The 23,301-nt window shown below is 41.9% G+C and overlaps 1 protein-coding gene across 1 annotated transcript; it reads left to right on the top strand.

The window, feature by feature from the left end:
* Nucleotides 1–297: 297 nt before the first annotated feature.
* Nucleotides 298–22,603, top strand: TMEM26 (transmembrane protein 26). The gene is made up of 6 exons (XM_053388355.1): nt 298–688; nt 6,601–6,679; nt 14,121–14,213; nt 17,188–17,408; nt 19,716–19,792; nt 21,062–22,603. Exons 1-6 carry the CDS (start codon nt 498–500, stop codon nt 21,478–21,480), a joined length of 1,080 nt encoding a protein of 359 aa, XP_053244330.1. The 5' UTR covers nt 298–497; the 3' UTR covers nt 21,481–22,603.
* The last annotated feature ends 698 nt before the right edge of the window (nt 22,604–23,301 follow it).

Genomic DNA, 23,301 nt, shown 5'->3' with positions numbered 1-23,301 from the left:
ATTAAGAGGACCAGTCTTTTAAAATAAGACCTCCTGGGTAACGGATAGGCAATTTTTCTCGCTTCTTCTCTCTGTTGAACTCAAGAGCAATTGGCAAAATGTGGTGCTGCTATAAAGGCAGCAGAAAAGATAGCCCATTTATAAATAATAAAATGCACATTTGTGGCCAGGTTCCTGGTGAAGTTAGCCAGCCACAGTTCCTGAGAGGTCCGTCTCTCCGGGTCCTGCATTAACACTGCAAATCTTGCCGTCTGGTTTTGATTCCCTCCCCCCCCCTTCTCTCAGAGAGTTTTCAGGAAGTCTGGGGGAGGGACAAGGCTGTTTCTTTTTGTTATAATGGGCCCCTTTGTGGAGATGGAACAAGAGGAAAGTTCTGCCCGTCACATAGAGCATCCAGTGTGACTCTCCCCCTTTTGCTACTCCCAGGCACCAAGGTCCCTTTTGGTGCTGGAGGAGAGGAGGAGGAGGCGGGGAAAGAGAGGGAAGCTCAACTCAGGATGGAACTGCTGGTGCTGCTCAATGCCCTGGCGACTCGACTGCTTTTTGCCTTGCACTCTCTGCTTGGAGTCTGGAGAGTGACCAAAGTTATGGAGGAGCCCAAGTACTGGCTGCTGGCATTGCTCAATCTCCCGCTCTGCATAGAAACAGTGCTCACACTCAAGTTTAAGCAAGGCAGAGGCTACAAATGGTAAGCAATTCTCTCCTGGTCTCTCTCTGCCTGCCTGCCTGTTTCTTTACATCTGCTTCCTATCAGCATCTATGAACCGGGCTCTTATTAGAGCTTACAGCCTTTGTCTTTTGCAACAGTTTATCGTCCCCTCCCCCAAACTCCATCCCCAGCCCTCCAGCTTGTCCCATTCTAGTTCAGTAGAGTTTCCTTCCTTCTTTCCTTCTGTTCTCTTTCTCTCTTTCTCTTCTTTTGAATAAGGTTTTTCTGAATCAAACTTTCTCCTGGAAATGCAACGGAAATGCTGCAGCACTTTCTGACTCAGGTTCAGAAGCACTTGCTTGTCTTTATTGCTGGTTGGGAAGGCTAAGCAACTAAGGGGACACCGCAGCTATTTGCATTTCGCCACAGAGAGCAAGAAGGGTGGCAGATCAGGATGACACAAAGCGTGAGGCAGAGGAGAAGCACCAATGCCTGTGCTGCAGGGGGACGGGGGGGGGGGGGGCTTGCAGAAGAAGCAACAAGTCCAGCAAAAAAAAAGTGTGTGCAGACAGAAGGCTTGAGTTCATTTGAGCAATAGCTTATCAGGTGGCAAGTTTATATGGGGGGTCAAAATTTTAGCAACACAGTGGATTTGTAGAATTCAGTATAAATCAGACTGTGGCTAAAATGATCCCCTCCTCCTGCTATGACATATGACTGGTATTGATCCACAGTTCCCATAGGAGTTGATTTCTTTATGTATTATAAGACACTGTGCCCCGTTGCAACAAAGGCAAGTGAGAGCCAATGGGGAAATGTAGAGTCAGCAAAATCAAGAAACGTACGGATTGCCTCCCCAGCGTTCTGTGCAACTCCAGACTTTTTCAACCAAGACACTTCCCTTGCTTTGGAAATCGTGAAGTGATTAAACTGAAGAGTCGCCTTAGTGTACACTTTGCTTGGAGCACTGTGGAGGATCCAGTGCAATTGCACCGAGCATCCTCTGTTCATTTCACAACTCAGAAAATGCAAGGAAGGCAGTCTTTCCAAAGAAGCAATTATTTGGCAATGCTGCGTAGTCTAGAGAAACGGTTACATGCATTACGACATGTATGGAATGGAACTTCCAGCAGCAGATCCTTTCAGGCAGTTTAACGAACGATGGCATGGTTAAAAGAGAAAAAGGCAGTAAGATTTGTTAACAAATCTGGGCTCAGCCAAACCACACACCTAAAGCTAGCTTGTTGCAAACTGCTAACACTGTAGCAGCCTACCTTTGTGAAGGCTGGTTCTTCTTTCTTACCATGGTGAAAGGTATGGCAACTTTGCCCTCCTCTAACTTTACTGGATTTCATCTAGCAGGTCATAAGCCACAACAAGCTCCAATCTGACCTAATGGGAAATCACACAATCACCAGTTGCTTTGTTTATGGAAATACACGTATAAATAAGCAAAAGACGGAGAGGGGCCCATTTCACACAAGCTTCCCCATCTCTTGATTTCTCAACCACAAACTATGGCTTATTTAAACATCTCCATGATTTCTTGAGGCAAGCCAATATGAGAATACTACCTTTGGGTAAGGTTGCAAGAGAAATCTGGTTCACATTTAGAGCCAAATCTATCGAATTTCTACTTTCTGAAAGAAGATGAGAACTGAAACATAGCCATCCTTTAAAATTCACAATCATCTGTATTTTGTGATGCAGCTCTACAATGTTTCACAAAATGTGCCTATTCGTGGGAAATGTACATTAAAATGAACATATTAATGAACACAATATACAAAAATGAATTATTATTATTAAAATTCACTTGTAAAAATGTGCATGTTAGTTAAAACAGCTCACAAAATGTTTTTATTAGTAGAAATTCACAATATAGTACTGAAGAACTTTCGTAAGGATTTCATGCAGAAATACAGTGGTACCTCGGGTTAAGTACTTAATTCGTTCCGGAGGTCCGTTCTTAACCTGAAACTGTTCTTAACCCAAAGCACTACTTTAGCTAATGGGGCCTCCTGCTGCTGCCGCGCCACCGGAGCCTGATTTCTGTTCTCATCCTGAAGCAAAGTTGTTAACCTGAAGCACTTTTTCTGGGTTAGCGGAGTCTGTAACCTGAAGCGTATGTAACCTGAAGCGTATGTAACCTGAGGTACCACTGTATGGAGAACTGAATTTCAGATTGGAAAAAAATGAGAAATGGATAGAACTACAATGGACAGATTCTTCCATCCCTACTTGGAGGTTTTCTTTTTTGACTATGTGATTCCTAGTCCAGTTTGCTTTTTTCCTAAGCAAAGTTTTTTGTTTTCTCATTCACGCCAAAGGGGAAAACCTAGGGGTTGTGAGCCCATTAAACTGTCCTTTTTCAAGCCACAGTGAAATGTGTACAGAAGTACTTGCCAGTGATGCACATGTCATGTCATCAGCTGATGCTTTGGCTCTCTGACTTCATTCCCCAAAAGAGTTTCCTATTACTTGGGTGTATCTTTGGAAACTAGCCCTGTGTTGGTTTATCAAATCCGCATGACAGACAATTGTTTGTCTGATAGAACATGCAGATCTCTCTGTCTGCTTCTGTGCACCCACAATATGGTCCTGTGATGAATTTAAGCAGAGGTGAGGAGCTGGATTGCTACTTGTGATGAGGCAGTCCCAGCCCTGAAGGCTTCACCTTCAAACTTTATGGGTCTTCTGCAGACCCTTTGCAGGGTCCAAGGAGGAAACTCCTATGGGGAAGGGGAAGTTTCTGCACGGTTTTTATTATGCCAAGTTACCATTCCTATGAGCTGGGTATGCATATCGAAGGCACAAATCTCTTTGCTCACAAAAGAAAAAAGGAGACTTTCCAGTGCTGTAATTTATGCTCATTAGTGTACAGATTTTCTGCAGTTTAATCTTGAAAATATTCAGGGGTGGCCTTGAGAATCTCGGCCTACCACCCAACTCAGAAAAATCTGGAATGGCACTGCAGGACGATATCAAGGAGCTGCCTGAGCTCCTGGCAATCGTAGGCAGGATTTGGCAAGAGAACATGACTCCCAAACAGAGAAAGAGAGCAGAGTCCGTCTTGGGGATAAGGGTACGTGAGCTTCATTACCTAAGAACCCCAAAATCTGGGATCCCCTTGAAACTGGTGCCAAAGTTTTGTAATTGTTTTGTAGCAAAAACACCGCTATTTGTAGCACCCCACATGTGTTTTACCTTTACCTTTACCATACCATAGACATGCAGGCCAACTGGAGCCCATGAAACTGTCCTTCTTCAAGCCAGTTGGCCTGCATGTCTATGGTATGGTAAAAGTAAAGGTAAAGGTAAAGGTAAGGCCAACTGGCCTAGGCCAACAAGAGGCTTGTGACCCTCACCTCTTCCCTAGTGAGCCCCACCTGGGAAGTTAGTTCTTGCCTGCCTTAGCTTCCTAGAGCATACCTCCCACTGCTCCCTCTGCCTCAGAGCCCAACTTGTTCTGGCCTGAAACCAGTGGCTGTCAGTCCTGGCAGACCACAACTACAACGTCCTGAAAAAGAAAGGTTTGAGGAAAACCCTGCTGTCTCTAAGAAACTGGAGAACAAGAGACAGCAGATGGGTGTAACCCCCAATCCAACAGTCTTTCTGAGAATGCCTTTTAAAGAATCTGCCATATAAATGAATGGGTACCATTCACTCATATGGGGGAAAAATAACATGCTGCACCTCAGGTACTATTTTGCTCGCAACAAAACCAGCCTGTTACAACTGAAAAGGATGCAGTATCCCTCTTTACTCTGGGTCTTCCCTCTGACATACGGGCCCCCCTCCGCATGCAGCATCACGACTGACCTTTCGCTAATTGCAAATAAAGATATATGCCTTTCTTATTACTTAACGAAAAGGCTGGAGAGATGGTGATGAATTAGTTCTTAATGACAGACACTGCGAGGAAAGAATATAGTGCGGCTGGCCAAGAATGTTTTCTCAAGATGTCTTCTTTTGAAGAGATAGCTTGAGCCAAAGTCAGTTGGCTGAAGACAACTTCATTAGATCAGCATCAGTCCCTGGCCAGCTGGAAGAATTTTTCATACACTGAAATCCTAGTGGGGAAGCCGTCATCCAGTGCAGAGTGAGTTCCCCGCCACAATTGCTTCTCAGCTTGGACACCTGCTTTATATTGCAGCAATCAGATGGAAACAAGTTGCATGGCTTCCTTATTGAAAGGCTGGAGAGAAAATCCATTCGTAGGAACAATGATATAGTAAGTGATCAAAAAGAAAGAAGAAGAAGAAGAGGAGGAGGAGGAGTTTGGATTTGATATCCTGCTTTATCACTACCCGAAGGAGTCTCAAAGCGGCTAACATTCTCCTTTCCTTTCCTCCCCCATAACAAACACTCTGTGAGGTGAGTGAGGCTGAGAGACTTCAAAGAAGTGTGACTAGCCCAAGGTCACCCAGCAGCTGCATGTGGAGGAGTAGAGACGCGAACCCGGTTCCCCAGATTACGAGTCTACCGCTCTTAACCACTACACCAATTTGGAAGTTTAGAAAAAGAGCAGTAGCCTTGATCATGATAGCAAACATAGTACAGCGGTACCTAGATTTACAACCATAATCCATTCCGGAGGTCTGTTTGTAAACCAAAACAGGTTGTAACCCAAGGCGCGCTTCCACCAATGGGGCCTCCGGAAAAAAATTTGTTCGTTAAAATAAATAAAAATAATGGGTTGTAATAAAAAAAAAAGGTTGTAAACCGGGACACGCACTTCCACGTTTGACATGTTTGTAATCCAAAACGTATGCAAACCAAGATGTATGCAAACCAAGGTACCACTGTATTTTATTATTTAAGCTACCTATATACTGCTGAATTACTGTAGTTTCTAAGCAGTGGTAGAGAAGTAGCATAAAGAACTTACAGTGTTGGCAGTTCAGTTTGACTGGGACTTTTCCTTCATGTATGCTAAATTGAAGATATTTTGCATATGCTGATTCAAGGCTATTTATTATGCTTCCAAAATTTGGCTGAAAAGGTTTAGTAAGGGCTGGGGTGGTGGCAGAGGGCATGGACAATGGAGGTATTATACCACAGAGAGCGGGTCTGGCTGACTTGTGGGAGCAAGGGCTAGTTCATTCATTCATAAACTTTTTCTAAAAGACTGCGTACATCCAAACATTCAAATTGCATGGCTTCCCCAGAGAATCTTGGGAACTGTAATTTACCCATCACAATTTCCAGCACCCTTAACAAACTACAGTTCCCATATGTCCGGGGGACAGGACGCGAGGGGAGAGTCGTGTGCTTTAAATGTACAGTCAGTACATAGCCTAAGGCCAGGGCAGCTCATATAGTAAATGTAAATCGAACTTGGAAAAGCATTGGGTAAACCATCAGTGCTAAAGATTATATCAGAGCAGTTAAACCCAAAATAAAACCACATCCCAAGAAAAGATTGAACCAGAAGTGCATACCAGAATTATTGTCACAGGTTTCCTGTCATATTTCTGTGTGTCAGATGATCAGTGTGGGTTGCTCTGTGGCAATACCAGTGATCCCTTTCCAATGAAAAAGAAACTCAAGTTGGTTCTGTATTCCTGGAACTCCTCACTGCTCAGAAAAGTGGGGGTAAGCAGAGCAATAATGTGTTATTGTTGTTGTTGTTGTTTTATGAGCCTCAGAATTGCTGCTGTTGTTGTTGTCTGAAGATGCAGCCCCAGCCACCACTTCAAAAAGTAGGGGAGTATTCGGCATACAAAACCCTCCTGAAAATCAGAGTTTCAACAAATATTTATGGGGGGGGGTTAATATCATTGAGTATCGTTCAAAACAGAATGGAATCCCCCTGTTTCTTTTTCTTCCACATGGCGTCACATAATATTTATCCAACCCATCACTTCATTGTTTTGACAGAAGAAAATGATAGACTGTGCAATTCTGGCTAAGCTTGGTAAATCCAGTTTCTTTTTATTCCTTCCCAGGTTTTCCCCAGCAATATTCATCTACCTGATTAGCATAGTGCCTTCACTGTGGCTTCTGGAGCTTCATTTTGGGAGTCAGGTATTGTTCTTTCCTACAGCATATGATGACGATGGGTGGGTGTACAGGCTGGGCTGGTGAGCCAAGCTGCTTCAGGCAGCTAAATTTGGGCACCATTAAAGGGTGTGATTTGGATTTTCTACCTGAGGTATTGAAACGTCAGCCCCCCAACACAGAACACTTGTATTTATATATTTATATACCCAACAAATAGCTGCGCTCGGCAAGAGGGGGCGTCATGCAGATACCATCTTACCGGGAAGTCCATTTTGGGATCAGGCCTTTACTGTGGTGGCCCCTGTTGTTTCAAATTGCCTCCCATGATGACACATCAGACTCAGGCCATCTCTGTTGTCCTTTTTGGCATCTCTTGAAGACTTTCCTCATTCAACAAGCCTTGTAGGAAGCAATTAATAAGTGAAGCGAATAAATAAATAATTTATTGATACACCGTTAAGAAACCCCATAATAAATCATGCAAATAATTAAGCTTGGATTCAGTAATACAGCCAAATAGGACTCAACAATCCTATATGCCAGTGATGGGGATCCCATAATCCAGAAGTTCACATCTGCAGGGCAATAGGTTCCCCACTTACCTGGAAGTTAAGTCCCATTGATCTGCATAGGGGTTACTTTGACTGAGCAGACATTCACAGGATTGCACTGTAAGTGATGCAAAGTAAGAGAAATTGTGCAACTGGCTCATGTTGCATTTCTTACACAGGCAACAAAAGCCAGCTTTTATTAGTTTTATTACAGAATCTGGATTACAGAATTTTTCATTTTTCATCTATTATACGCAATCATAGTTATAAGATGAAGCTATACGTGTAGCAAAGGGGAAATTTTAAATATTCTAATAGCTTGCTAGTCTTATAGGCAGTGCATGAGAAGAAACAACTTCAGTCCCTGGTTGCAGGAGTTAACCTCCTGCTGCATGTGGAATCAATTAAGAGGGTTACCAACCCAGAAAGACATCTGTGCATAAGTGTTATGATGTCACTGAAATCACAGTCCGTCTCTTGGTAGTATGTTAGACATCACTGAGAGATTTTCATGCACTATCACTACTTAGAATCCCATTAAACATTGCAATTTGTGCTCCATTTACATTTCTCCTTTTCTTGCTTTATTACACATGACCGACTACGATTATATTAATGTCATTTTCCTTGCTCATTGCCACGGCTCATTTACACTTGACATTCAGTACTTCAGTAAATCGCAGTATACACAGTTGCGTGGCATTATATCAATGTTCGGACCAGTACATCAAGGTCACACAAACAGGAAAATTCAAGCACAACCTAATGACTGTTGATTCAGAAATAAGCTCCACAGTGTGGAATGAGGCTTATTCCTAGGCAAGTGTGCACAGAATTGCAGTCTAACAGAACAAACGTATGTACACTTACTGGGGAGTAAGTTCTATAGAACTCAATGGGACTTATGTCCAGCTTGTGTACACACAATGCCTTTAAAACACATTTCAAGCCCATGGCTTCTTCCAAAGACTCCCTACAACAGTAGTTTACTCTTTGCAAAGCTACAATTCTGAGCAGTCTAAACAAACTGCAGATCCCAGGATTCTTTGGAGGACGTTGCATGCTTTAAATGTATGGTGTGTACACAGCCATGCTTCTGTATAAATATCCATCGGGTTATGCTGTAAGTCATGCATGACTGAATGATATATTATAAAGCACTATTTTAGCATATACAGTGGTACCTCGGGTTACATACGCTTCAGGTTACATACGCTTCAGGTTACAGACTCCGCAAACCCAGAAAAAGTGCTTCAGGTTAAGAACTTTGCTTCAGGATGAGAACAGAAATCGTGCTCTGGCGGCGCGGCAGCAGCAGGAGGCCCCATTAGCTAAAGTGGTGCTTCAGGTTAAGAACAGTTTCAGGTTAAGTACGGACCTCCAGAACAAATTAAGTACTTAACCTGAGGTACCACTGTATTATATATTACAGTTTGTCCAGAGACCCGAAGAACACATGTAGAGAGTTGTTCAACTCTGTCCACAGGAGATCTACAGCAGAGGCAGATTTAGGGAAGTGCGGCCTAGGGGGTGCTGCAGGGCGTTGCAACTATGACGTAATAAATTGAGCGGAAAGGAAGGCAAGAGGTGGGAGAGGGAGCCACCGACTTTTGGCCTCGCACAGGGAGCTGCTGAAATTTGAAATACCGAAGTCGGACCCTGTCTACAGTCATATCACAGGCATGGTTCCTTTGAAACCTGTCCTGATGCATTCAACAGCATTTAGTTCCAAATAGGTGTGCTTAGAATCGCAGACCTAGCGATATAATATATTTCTTTATGGAATGTTTTCAAGTTCAGCTGGTCTTCTCTTTTGTAAATTGTTCAGGAACCTAACATGATTAAGAAACTTGAGGAATTAAGAAATATGTTAATTCAGCAAACCTGAAGTGCATGCATCAACTGACTTCTATGAATATGTGATGTAATGAATAGCTGCCTATAGGTTGAACAGAAGAAAACAGCCAGCTATCAAAGGCATCTGAGCAAGCATCTTGTGGTCCAAGGATGGGGACAGGCCAGATGTGCCTGCAGCTAGATTTCATCCAGCCCTTTGGTGACCTCCATCGATCAGCTGTTCAGTGGGGAGCGCCAAGGTCCAGCGATCTACTCCCAAACTCCTCTTCTTCTTCTTCTTCTTCTTCTTCTTCTTCTTCTTCTTCTTCTTCTTCTTCTGATGCATGGTTAATTTACCCAAGCCTGTTCTGAATGAAATTCTGAATTATTGTCCAGTATCTCTTATACTTAATTTTAATTTCCTGTACACCCCTCTGATATGTTATAAAGACATAGGATGCTGCAGATTTTAAAAAAAGTTTTTTACAAACTTGGTTTTTTCTGGAGAAAATGGAAGGTGAAACTTGAGTGGAGGTACTAAGAATTAAACTTATGCCTCTGTTTCCATGGGAAATAGCTTTGTTTGTGTGATTTTATATGGGTATGTGATTGTGTATGAGTCTGTGTGCATCTTAAGGATGTATGATTGTGCATAGGTCTGCTGACCCCTGAAAGTTGTCCCACCATGACAATGCAGTTGTTGACCTGAAAAGAGTTACCCACCACTGTTCTAGACATTAGTGCCCAGCCTTCACGAATGTGTAACCTTCAAGATCCCACTGATCAAAATCAGGATGCTTGTTTTTTGATCCTGAGGTCTCACAGGAGGTAACTGACTCGTGCAAGAGCACAAGCCCAAAAGATGAGCATCTTCTGGTCAGTTGTCACGAGCCAGCTGTCTTATGCCAGAACACTGGACTACAAAATGGGACATTCCAGGATCCAATCAGAAGCTGGGATGGCTTCTTTAATTCCAGGATGTGCTGCTCAATTTAGGACAGTTGAGGGGTATGCAACTGGGCTGCTTTTGGTACATATGGGCCACCAGTTATCAAAGTCAATAGAGCAAGCATCTTCTAAGACATCAGGCACCTATTGAGTAACATCTTTGGAAATCAAGGCAAAAATACAGTATTGTAATAGCATGCAATATTGCATGGTTGTTATTCTTGGACACTTTTCATGCTACTTTCCCCTACAAAGCCTTCTGGAAATGTATGCAGTAAAGGGGCCAAAATTGGCCAGAAAATGCTACACCTGTTGGAAAGGAAAAACAGAATTCTGTACAACACATATTAGTGGAAGCTTATATATATATATATATATATATATATATATATATATATATATATATATCCAGATTCTGAAAGTCTCCAGTGATGCCAGATGTTAGAAACAGGCTAAACAGAGTGTTGGGTATGGCAGTTATAGAAAAATTTACAGCTTATTGATTTCAGAAAAGTTGGAAGAATTGCTGAATCTTTCCCAGGTAAAATGGTCTTCATTTGTTTTTGATAAGGGCTTGGTTTTTCATGCATTACTGCAGGTGAGGGGGGAGTTTGGTTTATTGTAAAAATTGTGGTTTGGGATATTTCCATTGTGCATGCAAAGTCCATTTATTGCACGTTTAAAAATTCATCTGTCATATTATTAATAATAAAAAAGAAAAGGCCACGTTTTTATAACCTCATGAATGAATCAAGTCGACTGCATAACTGGGAGAGAGCAAGAGAGATGAATAATAAGCATCTCATTTCAATAAAATAAAGCAGTTACTTTAAGTTCTCTTCAAGTATAGAAGGCTCTCCCATGTTGGAGTGGGTCTGTGCTGGCGAGGCTGCAGGTTTGAGCTAGCCCCATGCCACACACAACTATTCTTGTACATAGAGGTTTCTCTTCAGATGTTCCCACTCAGCACAGGAACTTCCTGGGGCAGGCTAACTTGGCAGCACAACCTCACTCCTTCTATCTACGAGAATTCTCCTCCCTGAGTAACATCTGAAGAGGGCCAAACAGTTCAGTATTATCTTGCAGTGCACTTTGTTAATGGTAGCCAGGCTTGCACACCACACTAACCCAAACCATGGTTTAACATCAACATGTGAGTGTGCGGACTCCGAAAGATGAATCTGCAACCTCTTTGGTCCTTTTTTTGCTGCCACGTTGCGCTGAGCAAAGCCATGGTTTTGCAGGCTATCCAAATGGGACTTGTGGTTAAGCTCTCTCCTCAGCAGCAGTTGGCAGGGCTGAGCAGGATGGTTAGTAAGGCGAGAGTTAACCATATCTTCAGATGACACAGTGAGGCAAAAATTGGCTCAGCTCAGTGTGACACAGCAGTCAAAAGGCCAGAGAGGAGCAAAGTGGTTGCAAACCTCTCCCAGAGCCCACATGCTTACACATTCTCTATAAGCTGAGATTCACTTAGGGTGATGTGCAAACCAGGCCATTATGTACACAGCTGCGATTATATATATATATATAATCTCACATTGTAAAACATGTTCCAAGCAGTAACTAGAAATTATAGGACTGCTTTGTTTCTGGTAAAGCAATTGCAGTCTTGACATCATTCCAAGTGTTTCGTTGCATAGCCATGGGAGAACTGCATGGCATTAAATGTGTGTGTATGTGTGCAAGTAAGATGCAGGTTTTTTTAAACAGCCAGATTGCATCAATAGGTTTTTAAGAATGCAAATCCGCACCAATGGGGAATTTTCTTCCAAGGCGAACACTAGCTTTAGAGGAGGAATTTTCCTCACGACTGTAACAGGAGATGAATTGGTTAATTTCTTTCTTCATGTTTGTTCTGATGCTGTTAATTGTCAGGTTTTTTTTCCTTTTTAAAAATGTACTTTAAATGCAAAGACACATTTAATGCCATAACTAGTTTGAGGTCCACAATGACTACAACTTTCCTACAAAAGGCAGTTCCAGAGAACCGGAGACTCCTTCCAACAACACAATTGACACTCGTTATCTCTGGAGTTTACAAGCAAAGCAAATATAAAAGATGTATTGTAATTCCCTCTTGACATGAGAATCTGCACTGAAATTGCAGCTTACCTTTGACCCTGTCGTAGCAGAAAATCTCAGTCTGCTGGCAGCAGTTCTAAATATATACGGAAATAAAGGGGATATTAAATTAAATGTTGCTTTGTTAAAAACATAACCATGGCACATTTTTGAGGATACAAGGAGAGACCTTCATGCCTCAAAATGCCTGTTTTGACTTGAAAACGAAGTCTGAGTGCAGAGAGAGAGAGAGAGAAATCAAATAATCTTCTTCCTGAAACAAGATCAAAATGTCTACATGGTCAGGTGTACTTTCACAAACCTGTTTGAAGCTGATCAGCAGATGCAGGTCTCAAAGTATTTGAGAATCACAGAATCACATTCAATCAGAGATTAGATAGATAGATAGATAGATAGATAGATAGATAGATAGATATAGATAGATAGAGGCAGGCAGGCAGGCAGGCAGAGAGACAGAGAGACAGACAGGCAGATGGGAGAGTACATTTGCTCAACCCAAGGTGGTATAGCAGGTTTCATGCCTGCCCAATCCTAGTCCCTGGCTCTCCTTAAAGCCTTGGCTGTTATCATGGGTGCCAATTTGAATAAAATATTGTGGGGGGTGGGGGAGGTAAGCCCTGCCCCGCATAATCAATCACAAGACATGGCACATGCACACCATTTGAATGGCAATGTCCATCAACTTTGGGGGAGGGACCCCTCAAATATTTTATGGGGGTGGGGCTGAAGGGACCTCAGCCCCTAGGAGTTGGCTCCTATGTCTGAGAGGATTCACAGTCTTTTAATATACAAAATATGGGGCCCCCAGTGCCCTAACTTCACTCATCCATTGCGTTCAGTTTACAATCTAATCTGTGTTTAGTAAAGTGGTGTGAGGTACACCTGTGAGTAGCTGAATGAAATTTCAGTTTCCAGCTGAAAGCCAATGGATACTTTGGTCAAATAAAACAACTCAGTATGCAGCATTCAGAGGGTTCATAATGCTGTACATATATTACTTCATTAATCTTTACAACCACCTTGTAAATTTGATCAGTGTTTATTATCCCGTTATTGCAGATGAGGAGTTGAGACTGAGGCTTGCTTAAGGTTATCCTAATGAATCTATGGCAGAAGGGAGATCTGAACCGGAAACTTCTTGGTCACAACTTAACAGCCCAAAGTTCTGCACATTTATTCAGAAGCAAAGGCCTCCAATACTCAATGGGTCTTGCTTCTAGAAAAGTGTGCAGAGGGTTGCAGCCTAAGTCTCTCAGCTTTTGACATCTGCCTTACTTCCGAAGCATACTGCATGCAAATGTGAAAGGGTGAGAGAGATAAGAGACATACTTCTGCTCTTCCTTGGAAGAAATGTGAGAGGAACAAAATATTCTGTTGCTTGCAACTCAGTCAAAAATTCCAGAATGAGCTTCTTATTGGCCTGAAATGAGAGATTGTTAGGAAGATAGGTTATAATAATAATAATTTATTATTTCTACCCCGCCCATCTGGCTCGGTTTCTCCAGCCACTCTTTAAAAAACCTCATCCAGTTTTCCACTTTAGATGTTTTTAATGGTCTCCCCCAGTTAAATAATGAACAAGTCAATGAGAGTCAAATTCAGTTTTCAACCACACATCCTTTTTCTGGTACAGAAGGATTGCTGCCCTACATTCAAATGATTTTCACTGTTTACCTCTGTTGCCTTCCCTCACAATCTTTATGCAATAAAAATATTGTTTGTCAGTTGCTGTTCTGAAGATATTCACAGGGGCCCTTCTTACATCATGTGTGTGCCAAATGAGCTCCTTCCTGCCTGCAATCTGAGAAGCCTGGAGGGAGGAGAAGCTTATGCTGTGGCTCCTCCCACCCCAGTGTGGATCATTTCAAAACTGGGACAATGCTGGCACATGGACTCTTTACACATGTTCTGGAGTTTCTCGTGTTACCTGAACAGTGTAGGAGGGTCCACACATTACAGCAGTGTTAAGCAATATGGGTTATTTTAATTAATGTCTATACAGAATTAGAGACTGATTTATCCCCTGAACTGAATTTTTATTGCAGGCTTGCCATAATGAATCGGATATGCGGCCATTCACTCCAAAATATGAACCCGCTTATCAAAGCAAGGTCATAGATGGTCCCATAATAGGAACGGTAAGCAGGGTCTCATGAAATGACAGCATCTACTTAATTCTTGAAATGTTGGCGTCTGAACTAACTTGAATTCTACTACTGCAAATTGTGTTGTATTATCAGTTGTGAGGTCTTCTAAGACACCTACTTTTAAAAGAGTGTCCTTAAGTTGTGCAATGACGCTGTGGCAGATAATGTCACACAAATGCAATATCTCAAGGGTTTAGTATTACAAGAATGAGCCAAACCTGCCCTTGAAGTCACATGCTCACCCTCTGGTACGGTCCTAAAGAGACCAAGCTTCCACTTCTTTTTAGATTAATCACAGTCTATAGTGATTCAACTGTGGTTAATCTGAACTCCGCTTAGTGAAAACAAACCAGCTTCATAAACAATGGTTTGAAGTATGCTTATTTCCACTAATTATTGTTATAGTACTGTTGTTGTTGTTGTTGTTGTTGATGATGATGATAATAATAATAATAATAATAATAATAATAATAATAATAATAATATACTGCCTTATATGCAGGTCTCAGGGTAAAAATCAGAATATAATTACAGAACAAGAATTTTGTCCTCTATGCCATTATAATACCAAATGCCTGCACAGTTTGTTATGCTCATGGCATTTGGTGCCTTGGGTGGAAATGGTCTAGGGCAGGCATGGCCAAACTTGGCCCTCCAGATGTTTTGGACTACAATTCCCACCATCCCTGACCACTGGTCCTGTTAGCTAGGGATGATGGGAGTTGTAGTCCCAAAACAGCTGGAGGGCCAAGTTTGGCCATGCCTGGTCTAGGGTTTCCCCCCTTCAACATTTGTGGCAATAACAATACAGCTTCCTCTCATTATTAATCCATTTCTAGGTTTAGCAAATTACTTCCTTGGCATTATCAAGGCACTATCTATAATATGTATTATAAAATGGAATAAAGTGTGTATCAAAGGTGGCTAGGCTGGGTCTTATATCTGTCCTTATATCCCTCTTTAGCCAAGATGATTGTAATTAGAAATGGCTTCTTTGCCCCCCTCCCTTCCCCCAGCATAAAGAAGTAAATTCTTTACTTTGTGGTGAGGTGAAAGCAATCAAATATCTCTTTCCATTCAAGTCATATTACAGAATGAGTAATGCCGAAAGCATTTGGTCCAGAAAACTGGGTCATTTCAAGGATCTGTGAACCACAAACCTCTGGCACCAAGTCAAGAAGTGCTGCCAGGATGCATATACCTTTATAACCCTCAAATGTCCACAAATGCAGTGAATGAGCCAAAAGTGGCTAGGAGCAGATTCTGCCCCTGCACACTAAAAAGCATGTTTCCTATGTGTATCTTCCTATGTGTATCTTCCTATGTGGGAGTGGCCAATGAACTGGAAGCGGCTGCCAAGAACACATAACACCGGTCTTGAAAGACCTACATTGGCTCCCAGTACGTTTCCGAGCACAATTCAAAGTGTTGGTGCTGACCTTTAAAGCCCTAAACAGCCTCAGTCCAGTATACCTGAAGGAGCGTCTCCACCCCCATCGTTCTGCCCGGACACTGAGGTCCAGCACCGAGGGCCTTCTGGTGGTTCCCTCGCTGCGAGAAGCCAAGTTACAGGGAACCAGGCAGAGGGCCTTCTCAGTAGTGGCACCCACCCTGTGGAACGCCCTCCCACCAGATGTCAAAGAGAAAAACAACTACCAGACTTTTAGAAGACATCTGAAGGCAGCCCTGTTTAGGGAAGCTTTTAATGTTTAACAGATTATTGTATTTTAATATTTTGTTGGAAGCTGCCCAGAGTGGCTGAGGAAACCCAGCCAGATGGGCAGGGTCTAAATAATAATAATAATAATAATAATAATAATAATAATTATTATTATTATTATTATTATTTAGGCAGAGCTCCACACGATCAGGAACCCTGAAAAAGCAGGATTAGGAATATAGGAAGCTGCTTTGTACTAAGGCAGGTCACTGGTCCTTGGGAAGATAGGAGCTGTAGTCCTAAAATTTCTGGAGGGCTACTCTTAGTGATGGAGCAAATGTCAAGTTCTATTCCTGGGATTTCAGCATCACTGAGAAAGACCCCCAAACTGAGACCTTAAGCAGCCATTCTTGGTCAGAGCAGATGATACTGGGGTAGCTGGGCCTATGGACTCAGTACAAGGCACCTTCGTGCACTGTCAGACTTCATGAAACCAATCCATTCAGATTGTCATGAGGCCAGGGCGACATGAACTGACCTCATCTTCCACACCTGCCATGCACTGAACAGTCATGTGAATTGGCCTCTAGTGGCAGAACACCGCCAAGCTTCCTTTGGGTAGCTTTTGCTGAGTGTTCAGATGAGTCCAACATATTGGGTTTTTTAGAAGTACTGAAAACCATCGGTCCTGCTTCAGGTATAGGGATGAGGAAGAAATCTGATCCAGTTCACATTTAAAGGCAAACCTGCCTAATTGGCACAATATTGGAAATGAAACACAGCCGTCCTTCAAAATTTGCACTTCATCGAATTTTGCAAGTTCCTGAGCCAAGTAATTTGTACATACTCCCCAAGGAACCCAGGGTGGCAAAAAGACTCACAATTTACAAACAGAAATATTCTAAATGAGTTAAAACTTTCTAAAAGCAATTACGGTTGAAAACATTCTTAAAGCAGTTACAACCAAAAACCTTGTTCCATCCAGTGATATCAGGGTTAGTTGTGCATCTAAATGCATCTATTAATAAAAATAGCATATTAAAGGCATCATTATTTGGGGAAATTTCTTTACAAAAATGTATATTTTAGGCAAAATTGCATACAAAAGTATGTATTCACACTAAAATACTGGTATTTGGGGGGAGGATTTAAAATGTGGAGATGTGGAGAATTGTAATTAAGATTGGACTAATGAGAAATGGAGAGAGACGGGAATTGACCGAATCACGCATCCCTACTCCTGTATCTGTTCATATTTCCCACAGTTCCTGTGTTGATTCTTGTTTTTATGGCTCTTTGCAACAGGCCATAGAATTTGTCAACACAATCTCCGCTGTGTGTGAGTCAGTTTGGATGCTTGGTCTCCACCAGACCTTTCTACTGCTGCTTATCATTGGGAGATGGCTTCTTCCCATTGGGGGTGAAATCACCCGGGACCAGTTGTCGCAGCTCCTTCTTATGTTTGTGGGTACTGCAGCAGACATACTTGAATTCACAAGTGAGACCATGGAAATTGAGAACGTGAGGTAGGTAATTTGCTAGAACACCCATTATTTTGGAGGCCTTGGTCGTGTCAGTCCCTGAAGAACTTCACCAGAAAAGTCTAGATGTTCTTCAGATAAATAGGAAGATGCAATTTTTGTCCAAGTAGGATTGTGAATTTAAGAACTGCAGTGTTCTGTATCACTTTGCAAATGAAAGGCATCCAGCTAAATAACAATAAAAGAAAGTTAGGCATTCCTGAGTTCTACTGAACAGCAGTGCTACAAAAGCTAATCTCAACTGACTTGTTCCTTTGCTTTCAATGGGATTTAGCTGTAGCTCATTTACTGCGGTGTGAGATTTCAGAGGCAATGCCTACATTACTAGGTGAATGGAGTGATAGCACAGATAGTGTATTTCTCTATCTCGCTGCCCATTTACCTATGTTAGACTAATGCAACATCTGCATTACATAGAGATTCAGTCATTAGCTTCTGATCGGTACCTGCAGACAGCAGAAGTGGGAATGAGGGAATACTGTAGCACACAACAATGACATCTGCAAAGGGTAATGGAACAAACTTGTTTCCTGTTGATTAAATATGAATGGCTCTTAGACACGGCGTCTTTCTGCCTTTTTCAGCAGTACTGCTTCTAAGCAAAATGTCTCATTCCAGAATTGCTGAATTACAATGGTTTACAGCATTCCGGATTCAGCAAATATCTGAAATTAGGCAAATGGAAACGTTCACATGTGAATGCTGTCAATCCCAGAGAAATGTTACAAAGATAAGGAATCTCAGGGGTGCACCCATCTTAGACAGTGAATGTTGATAGCCACCTACTGTCAGCACTCACTCACGGATTTCCCAAAGCAGGAATCAATTTTTAGGCATACACAAAATATATTTGGGTTTGGCAATATTTGCATGCAGTAATTCTCCTGATTTTGAACATTCACTGTAACATGCATAATAGTACTTCCAAGCAGTAATCAGCTGCTACATCATTGTCTAATGCGTAGGCTGGCTCAAGGACACATTCAAGACAAGGAGAGTTTGGGGTACTAGTTAAAAACATTATTTCACAGTTGGGTATTTGATACTATGTATTTGAAACTGCTGCTAGTATCTAAGATAGCTACAGAACTAATTTAATTGCTGTTATATCATTGTTTCATTTGTTATTTGATTGTTGTCTCTATTGTCCTTTTGGTTTTGCACTTCATTGCATTTTTGTTGCTTGATAAAAGGGGAGGGGTGCAAATATTTTAATAAATTGCAACAGACACTACATGTGCCTCTAGGACTGAGATGTCCCAGTGTAAGGGGAAATGCAAAACAGAGCAGCTCCCAAGAGTTGCTGATAGCTCAATCCTATGCAAGTCTATTCAGAAGCAAGCCCTGTTTAATTCAACGAAACTTACTTCTGAGCAGACATGCATAGGAGTCTGCTATAAGAGACCATTAGGGGAATTATACCTTTGTTCAGGAATCCCAGGCCATGACCTATATAGAACATGCTTTGTCCCCTGCACATACCACTGACTGCCTTATCACCACCTCACAAGTTCCCCATATCCAATTAGTTTCTGAGCTATATTTTCGCTTTGCACTAGGCAGGAGGATACAGGCCAGAAGCTGGATGCTGCACATAGGATATTATTTGGTCATTCCTCATCCTGAGATTCTGAGTACAAGTGTCTGGGAGACATTACTGTAACCATGCCAGAATGCCATAATAAATTCACAAATGCCAATCAAACTCTTGGGCTGCAGTTTTGCTAATGGGTCCTGCCAACACACACGGAAGCTTGGATTTATTTATTTTTTAAAAAACCTTAATTGGATGTCTTGTTTTCAGGCTGGATTGTTTTATAGTATGTTTTGGTTAATAACTGGGAAAATTGGGTCTTTGGTCTTGTAAAATGTCCTTAACATTATTTCTATACCTGGATTGGATTCCATGAATTTTCACACTACAGTGGTACCTCGGGTTACAGACCCTTCAGGTTACAGACGCTTCAGGTTACAGACTCTGCTAACCCAGAAATAGTACCTCAGGTTAAGAACTTTGCTTCAGGGTGAGAACAGAAATTGTGCGGCGGTGGCGCAGCGGCAGCAGGAGGCCCCATTAGTTAAAGTGGTGCTTCAGGTTAAGAACAGTTTCAGGTTAAGAATGGACCTCCAGAATGAATTAAGTTCTTAACCTGAGGTACCACTGTATTGAGGGGTCCTAAGAAGTTCCCAGCCCCCTGAGCTGGACTTGGTTGCATTTTAATATGATGGCATTCCATATACTTTGGAGGGATTGCTTTTTAAGTATATGTCGTTCATTTTTGTTAATTTTAGGACCAACCGCGCTGTCGTGTATGCAATCCTAGCCGTATGGACTTGGAGCATGCTGCAGTTCCCCCTGGATCTTGCGGGTGAGGGACAGTAACAAATTCCAAGGATTTAACTCAAGAGTTTATGGAGGGGGTTATCCTACATGCCACTAAATAAAGAAAAAACCCTCTCCATTGAAACCTTGATTAGCAAGGACTAACTTCCCCCACCAGAAGCTTATGCCACTCTGACTTCCTTAAACGTAACATAAGCCAATGGGAACAACTGCCTTCTTGTCTCGTGAAAAGTTCTGGGTTGCTGGCATCTGTCTAAAGCCCTTTACAAGAAGCAGTCACTTAGCTGAGATGGCAAAGTTCACATGTGGCACTAAAGTGGATTTCTGCAGATCCCAGAAGTAGTCTCTACACTGGCATTCACATGTGAAATGTAACATGGGAGTGAAAGCATACCTGCAGTTCTACACTGTAGATAGCAAATCACAGAAATTGCCACACCTGAGATCATAAACTGCTGGCTCCTGTAAATAAATAAAATAAAATAAATAAATTTTATTTATATCCCGCACTCCCCAGCCAAAGCCGGGCTCAGGGCGGCTAACAACAATAAAATAATACAACATTCTAAAATCATTTCATTATAAAATTAATTCAAATCAAATTGATGGCAACCATTGGGCTAGAGTTCTGTGAAGATTGCCAAAGGAGGGAGTCAGGCTGTGCCCTGGCCAAAGGCCTGGTGGAACAGCTCTGTCTTCCAGGCCCTGTGGAAAGATGTCAAGTCCCGCAGGGCCCTAGTCTCTTGTAAAAGAGTGCTCCACCAGATCGAAGCCACAGTCGAAAAAGCCCTGGCTCTAGTTGAGACCAGCCTAACCTCTCTGTGGCCTGGGACCTTCAAGATGTTTTTGTTTGAAGACCGCAAGTTCCTCTGTGGGACATACCAGGAGAGGCAGTCCCGTAGGTCCCGTATGTAATCTTACTTCTATGAATGAAAGCTTTGGATGCAGGAGAAATTCAATTCAGCTCTCATTTAAAGGTGAACCAACCTAATTCACACTTCCAAAACAATACACTAGTTGAAACTCTGCCACCCTTAAAAATTCACACTTCTCTGAATTTTCCAATCAGTTCTCCAGTTTTGAAAAATAATAATAATATATTAGTGAAAACAAAACACAAAAAATCATTTTATTAGGTAACCTAGCTTTGCAAAAAATGTGTATATTAAGCAAAATTGCATACAAGCTTAGTCAGAAAATTTGCATGAAAATGCCAGTGAACGATCATGAGGACTTCATATGATGCTTCACTTGATGTTACTATAATAATAACAATGGTCTTCCTTGTTTGTAGTGCAACATGTTGGCTGCGGTCGCCCAGGCTCCTCAAAGAGGGTCTTCAGTTTGCTTCTTTGCAGATACAGTGCAGACCTATGGAACATTGGCATCAGCTTGTTCATTCAAGATGGCCCTTTCCTCGTGGTGCGCTTGATACTGATGGGCTATTTCCAAGTCATTAACCAGATGCTGGTCTTTTTCACAGCTAAGAATATCTTAATTGTGATGCTGCAACTATACCGTCTAATAGTGTTATCGTTAGACTTCCACGCCTCCCTTCGGAATCGGCCAAACAGCCGGAAAGGAGGAGTTGGCTGTTGCCCATGTGAGCCCAACACTATCAGCCTTCCACCCAGCAACTGTGATACCGATGAAAGGGAGCGTCCTTCAGTTGCTCTGGAGGATTCTTCATCAGTCACCGTTGACGGCCTGTGAGCTCAGATCTCCTTTTCATGATGTTCAGTCATTTCCTCCCTTGGCTACATAGAAAGGGGACTGGCATATCAGAGGCAGTCTGATATATTTCCTGTCCGCTTCAAGATGAATATTTGATTCTCGGAAGCAAGAGGAAGTGTTGGAGCAGCAAACTTGCTTGAATGGAAATGTTGCAATCCTACTGATTTAAGTAGGCAGGCACTAAATCCACAGTATATTTATTTAATGGGATTTAAATAGAGGTAGTTTTTCAGAACTTAAAGAAAATGTGATGCGTTGGAGTACTTAGCTATTGACTCTTAAAGACACTGAGCTATCAGAATATTTGCCTATAGTATGGTAGAGAAACTATTTACCTCTCTGGGGAACCACTTCAACTGTGACAACGGCATGCAAGTGTTTATGAATGAAATAATACATCCCTTCCGCTCATCTGATGTAAAAACATTATACAGTCAATGAATGCAAGAACTGTTTTAGTATTATGCCTCTCATGACTAGATCGATAATAATGGTGGTGTTTACCCCATGTAGGAATGTGAAAAGAGCATGCAGTTCTTTCTTTCAGATACAGCCAAGCAAGACATTTTCCCCAAAATCTTGCTCAGCATTTCATCAACATTATGCCTGGCTTAACCCCACAGCAAATTCACTTCCTTGAAGGATTTTATAGCAGTTGTTTTATACAAAGGTACCGGTACTTGTCCTTTTCGCAATATCAGGTCATTTTAGGAGACCACCAATCTGTGATAGCTTTTACCTTCTCAATATGGTTCCAACTGCTGGGCAATCAATAAGAGTCAATTATTTTTTATGGACAGTCTGCATGAAAACTGATGATAGAAACGCCAAATGTTGAAGTTATCTAGTGCATATCTGGTTCTCTGTGAGCATTGTGTGAATTTCCCTCAGGATCTGATCAACAAATGAAATTGTGAAAAGTTGTTTTCACATATCCTCAGACTCTGAAAAGAAATGCTGAATTAGCAAATGGATTATATGAATGAAGTGGGGTGGAATATTCAGTACTGTAATCACTGTTGTAAAGGTTGCATGCTTACATATTTTTATTTTTTGATAAATGTTTGCAAAGAAAAAAATAAATAAATGTCCAGATAACACAGACATTTCCCCCTGCTCAAGGTACTCCCAAATCCACATTTGTCTAGATATTGTGAAGTGGGGGAGGGGGGCTTGCAAAGGGCCATCGGCCGATAGAAGAGAGTGATGTTTCGCTTCACCCATGCTGGGTTATTGTTTTTTGCAAAGCCCCTTCCACAGCTGAGTTTGCTTCTGGTTTGGTGCCACAGGTTCCCCATCTCTGCTATACAGGATGGTTGTAAAAAATGACATTTTGTGCTGAGTCATGTTAGGCTTATTTGAGTGAGATTCTGGAATTGCTTCCTTCCAGTCAGCCGCCTCAGAGGGAAGGTAGCTCTGTGGTGTATCTGGAATTATTAACAACAGCAATTTTGAGGGTTGCATTTCCTCTAGATAATGCTATCCCACTTGGCTTGAATTGACTTCTTTACCTAGTACACGACCTAAAATTATATCTCCAGCTTTGCTCATATAAAAACGGCAGTGTTTGTCATTACTTCTGCTCTTTACCTAACAAGGAACCTGTGTTTTTCACTTAAGGAAAGGCTGGAGACAGAGTAACTGCTGGATTTTTACATTTACAAAAATGGTGTGTGTGTGTGTCAGCCACTGAGTGCTTCTTGGAGCCTAAAAGTAAATCCTTTGTGGTTTAAAAGCAGACCAGCTTCCATGTTAAGTTAGAAAAATAAAGAACAACACTATTGCAAAGGTTTGCTGAGA

The sequence above is a fragment of the Podarcis raffonei genome, chromosome 5, assembly GCF_027172205.1.
Source record: "Podarcis raffonei isolate rPodRaf1 chromosome 5, rPodRaf1.pri, whole genome shotgun sequence".
Taxonomy (NCBI): Eukaryota; Metazoa; Chordata; class Lepidosauria; order Squamata; family Lacertidae; genus Podarcis; species Podarcis raffonei.
This window is presented reverse-complemented; position numbering and strand designations above follow the sequence as displayed.

What these genes read in the sequence shown, in the direction of transcription:
- TMEM26 (XM_053388355.1), top strand. Translation starts at nt 498, where the DNA reads ATGGAACTGCTGGTGCTGCTCAATGCCCTGGCGACTCGACTGCTTTTT. An exon ending in AGCTTCATTTTGGGAGTCAG is followed by an intron (nt 6,680 to 14,120) that starts GTATTGTTCTTT and finishes TTTTTATTGCAG; the next exon opens with GCTTGCCATAATGAATCGGA. An exon ending in ATGGAAATTGAGAACGTGAG is followed by an intron (nt 17,409 to 19,715) that starts GTAGGTAATTTG and finishes TGTTAATTTTAG; the next exon opens with GACCAACCGCGCTGTCGTGT.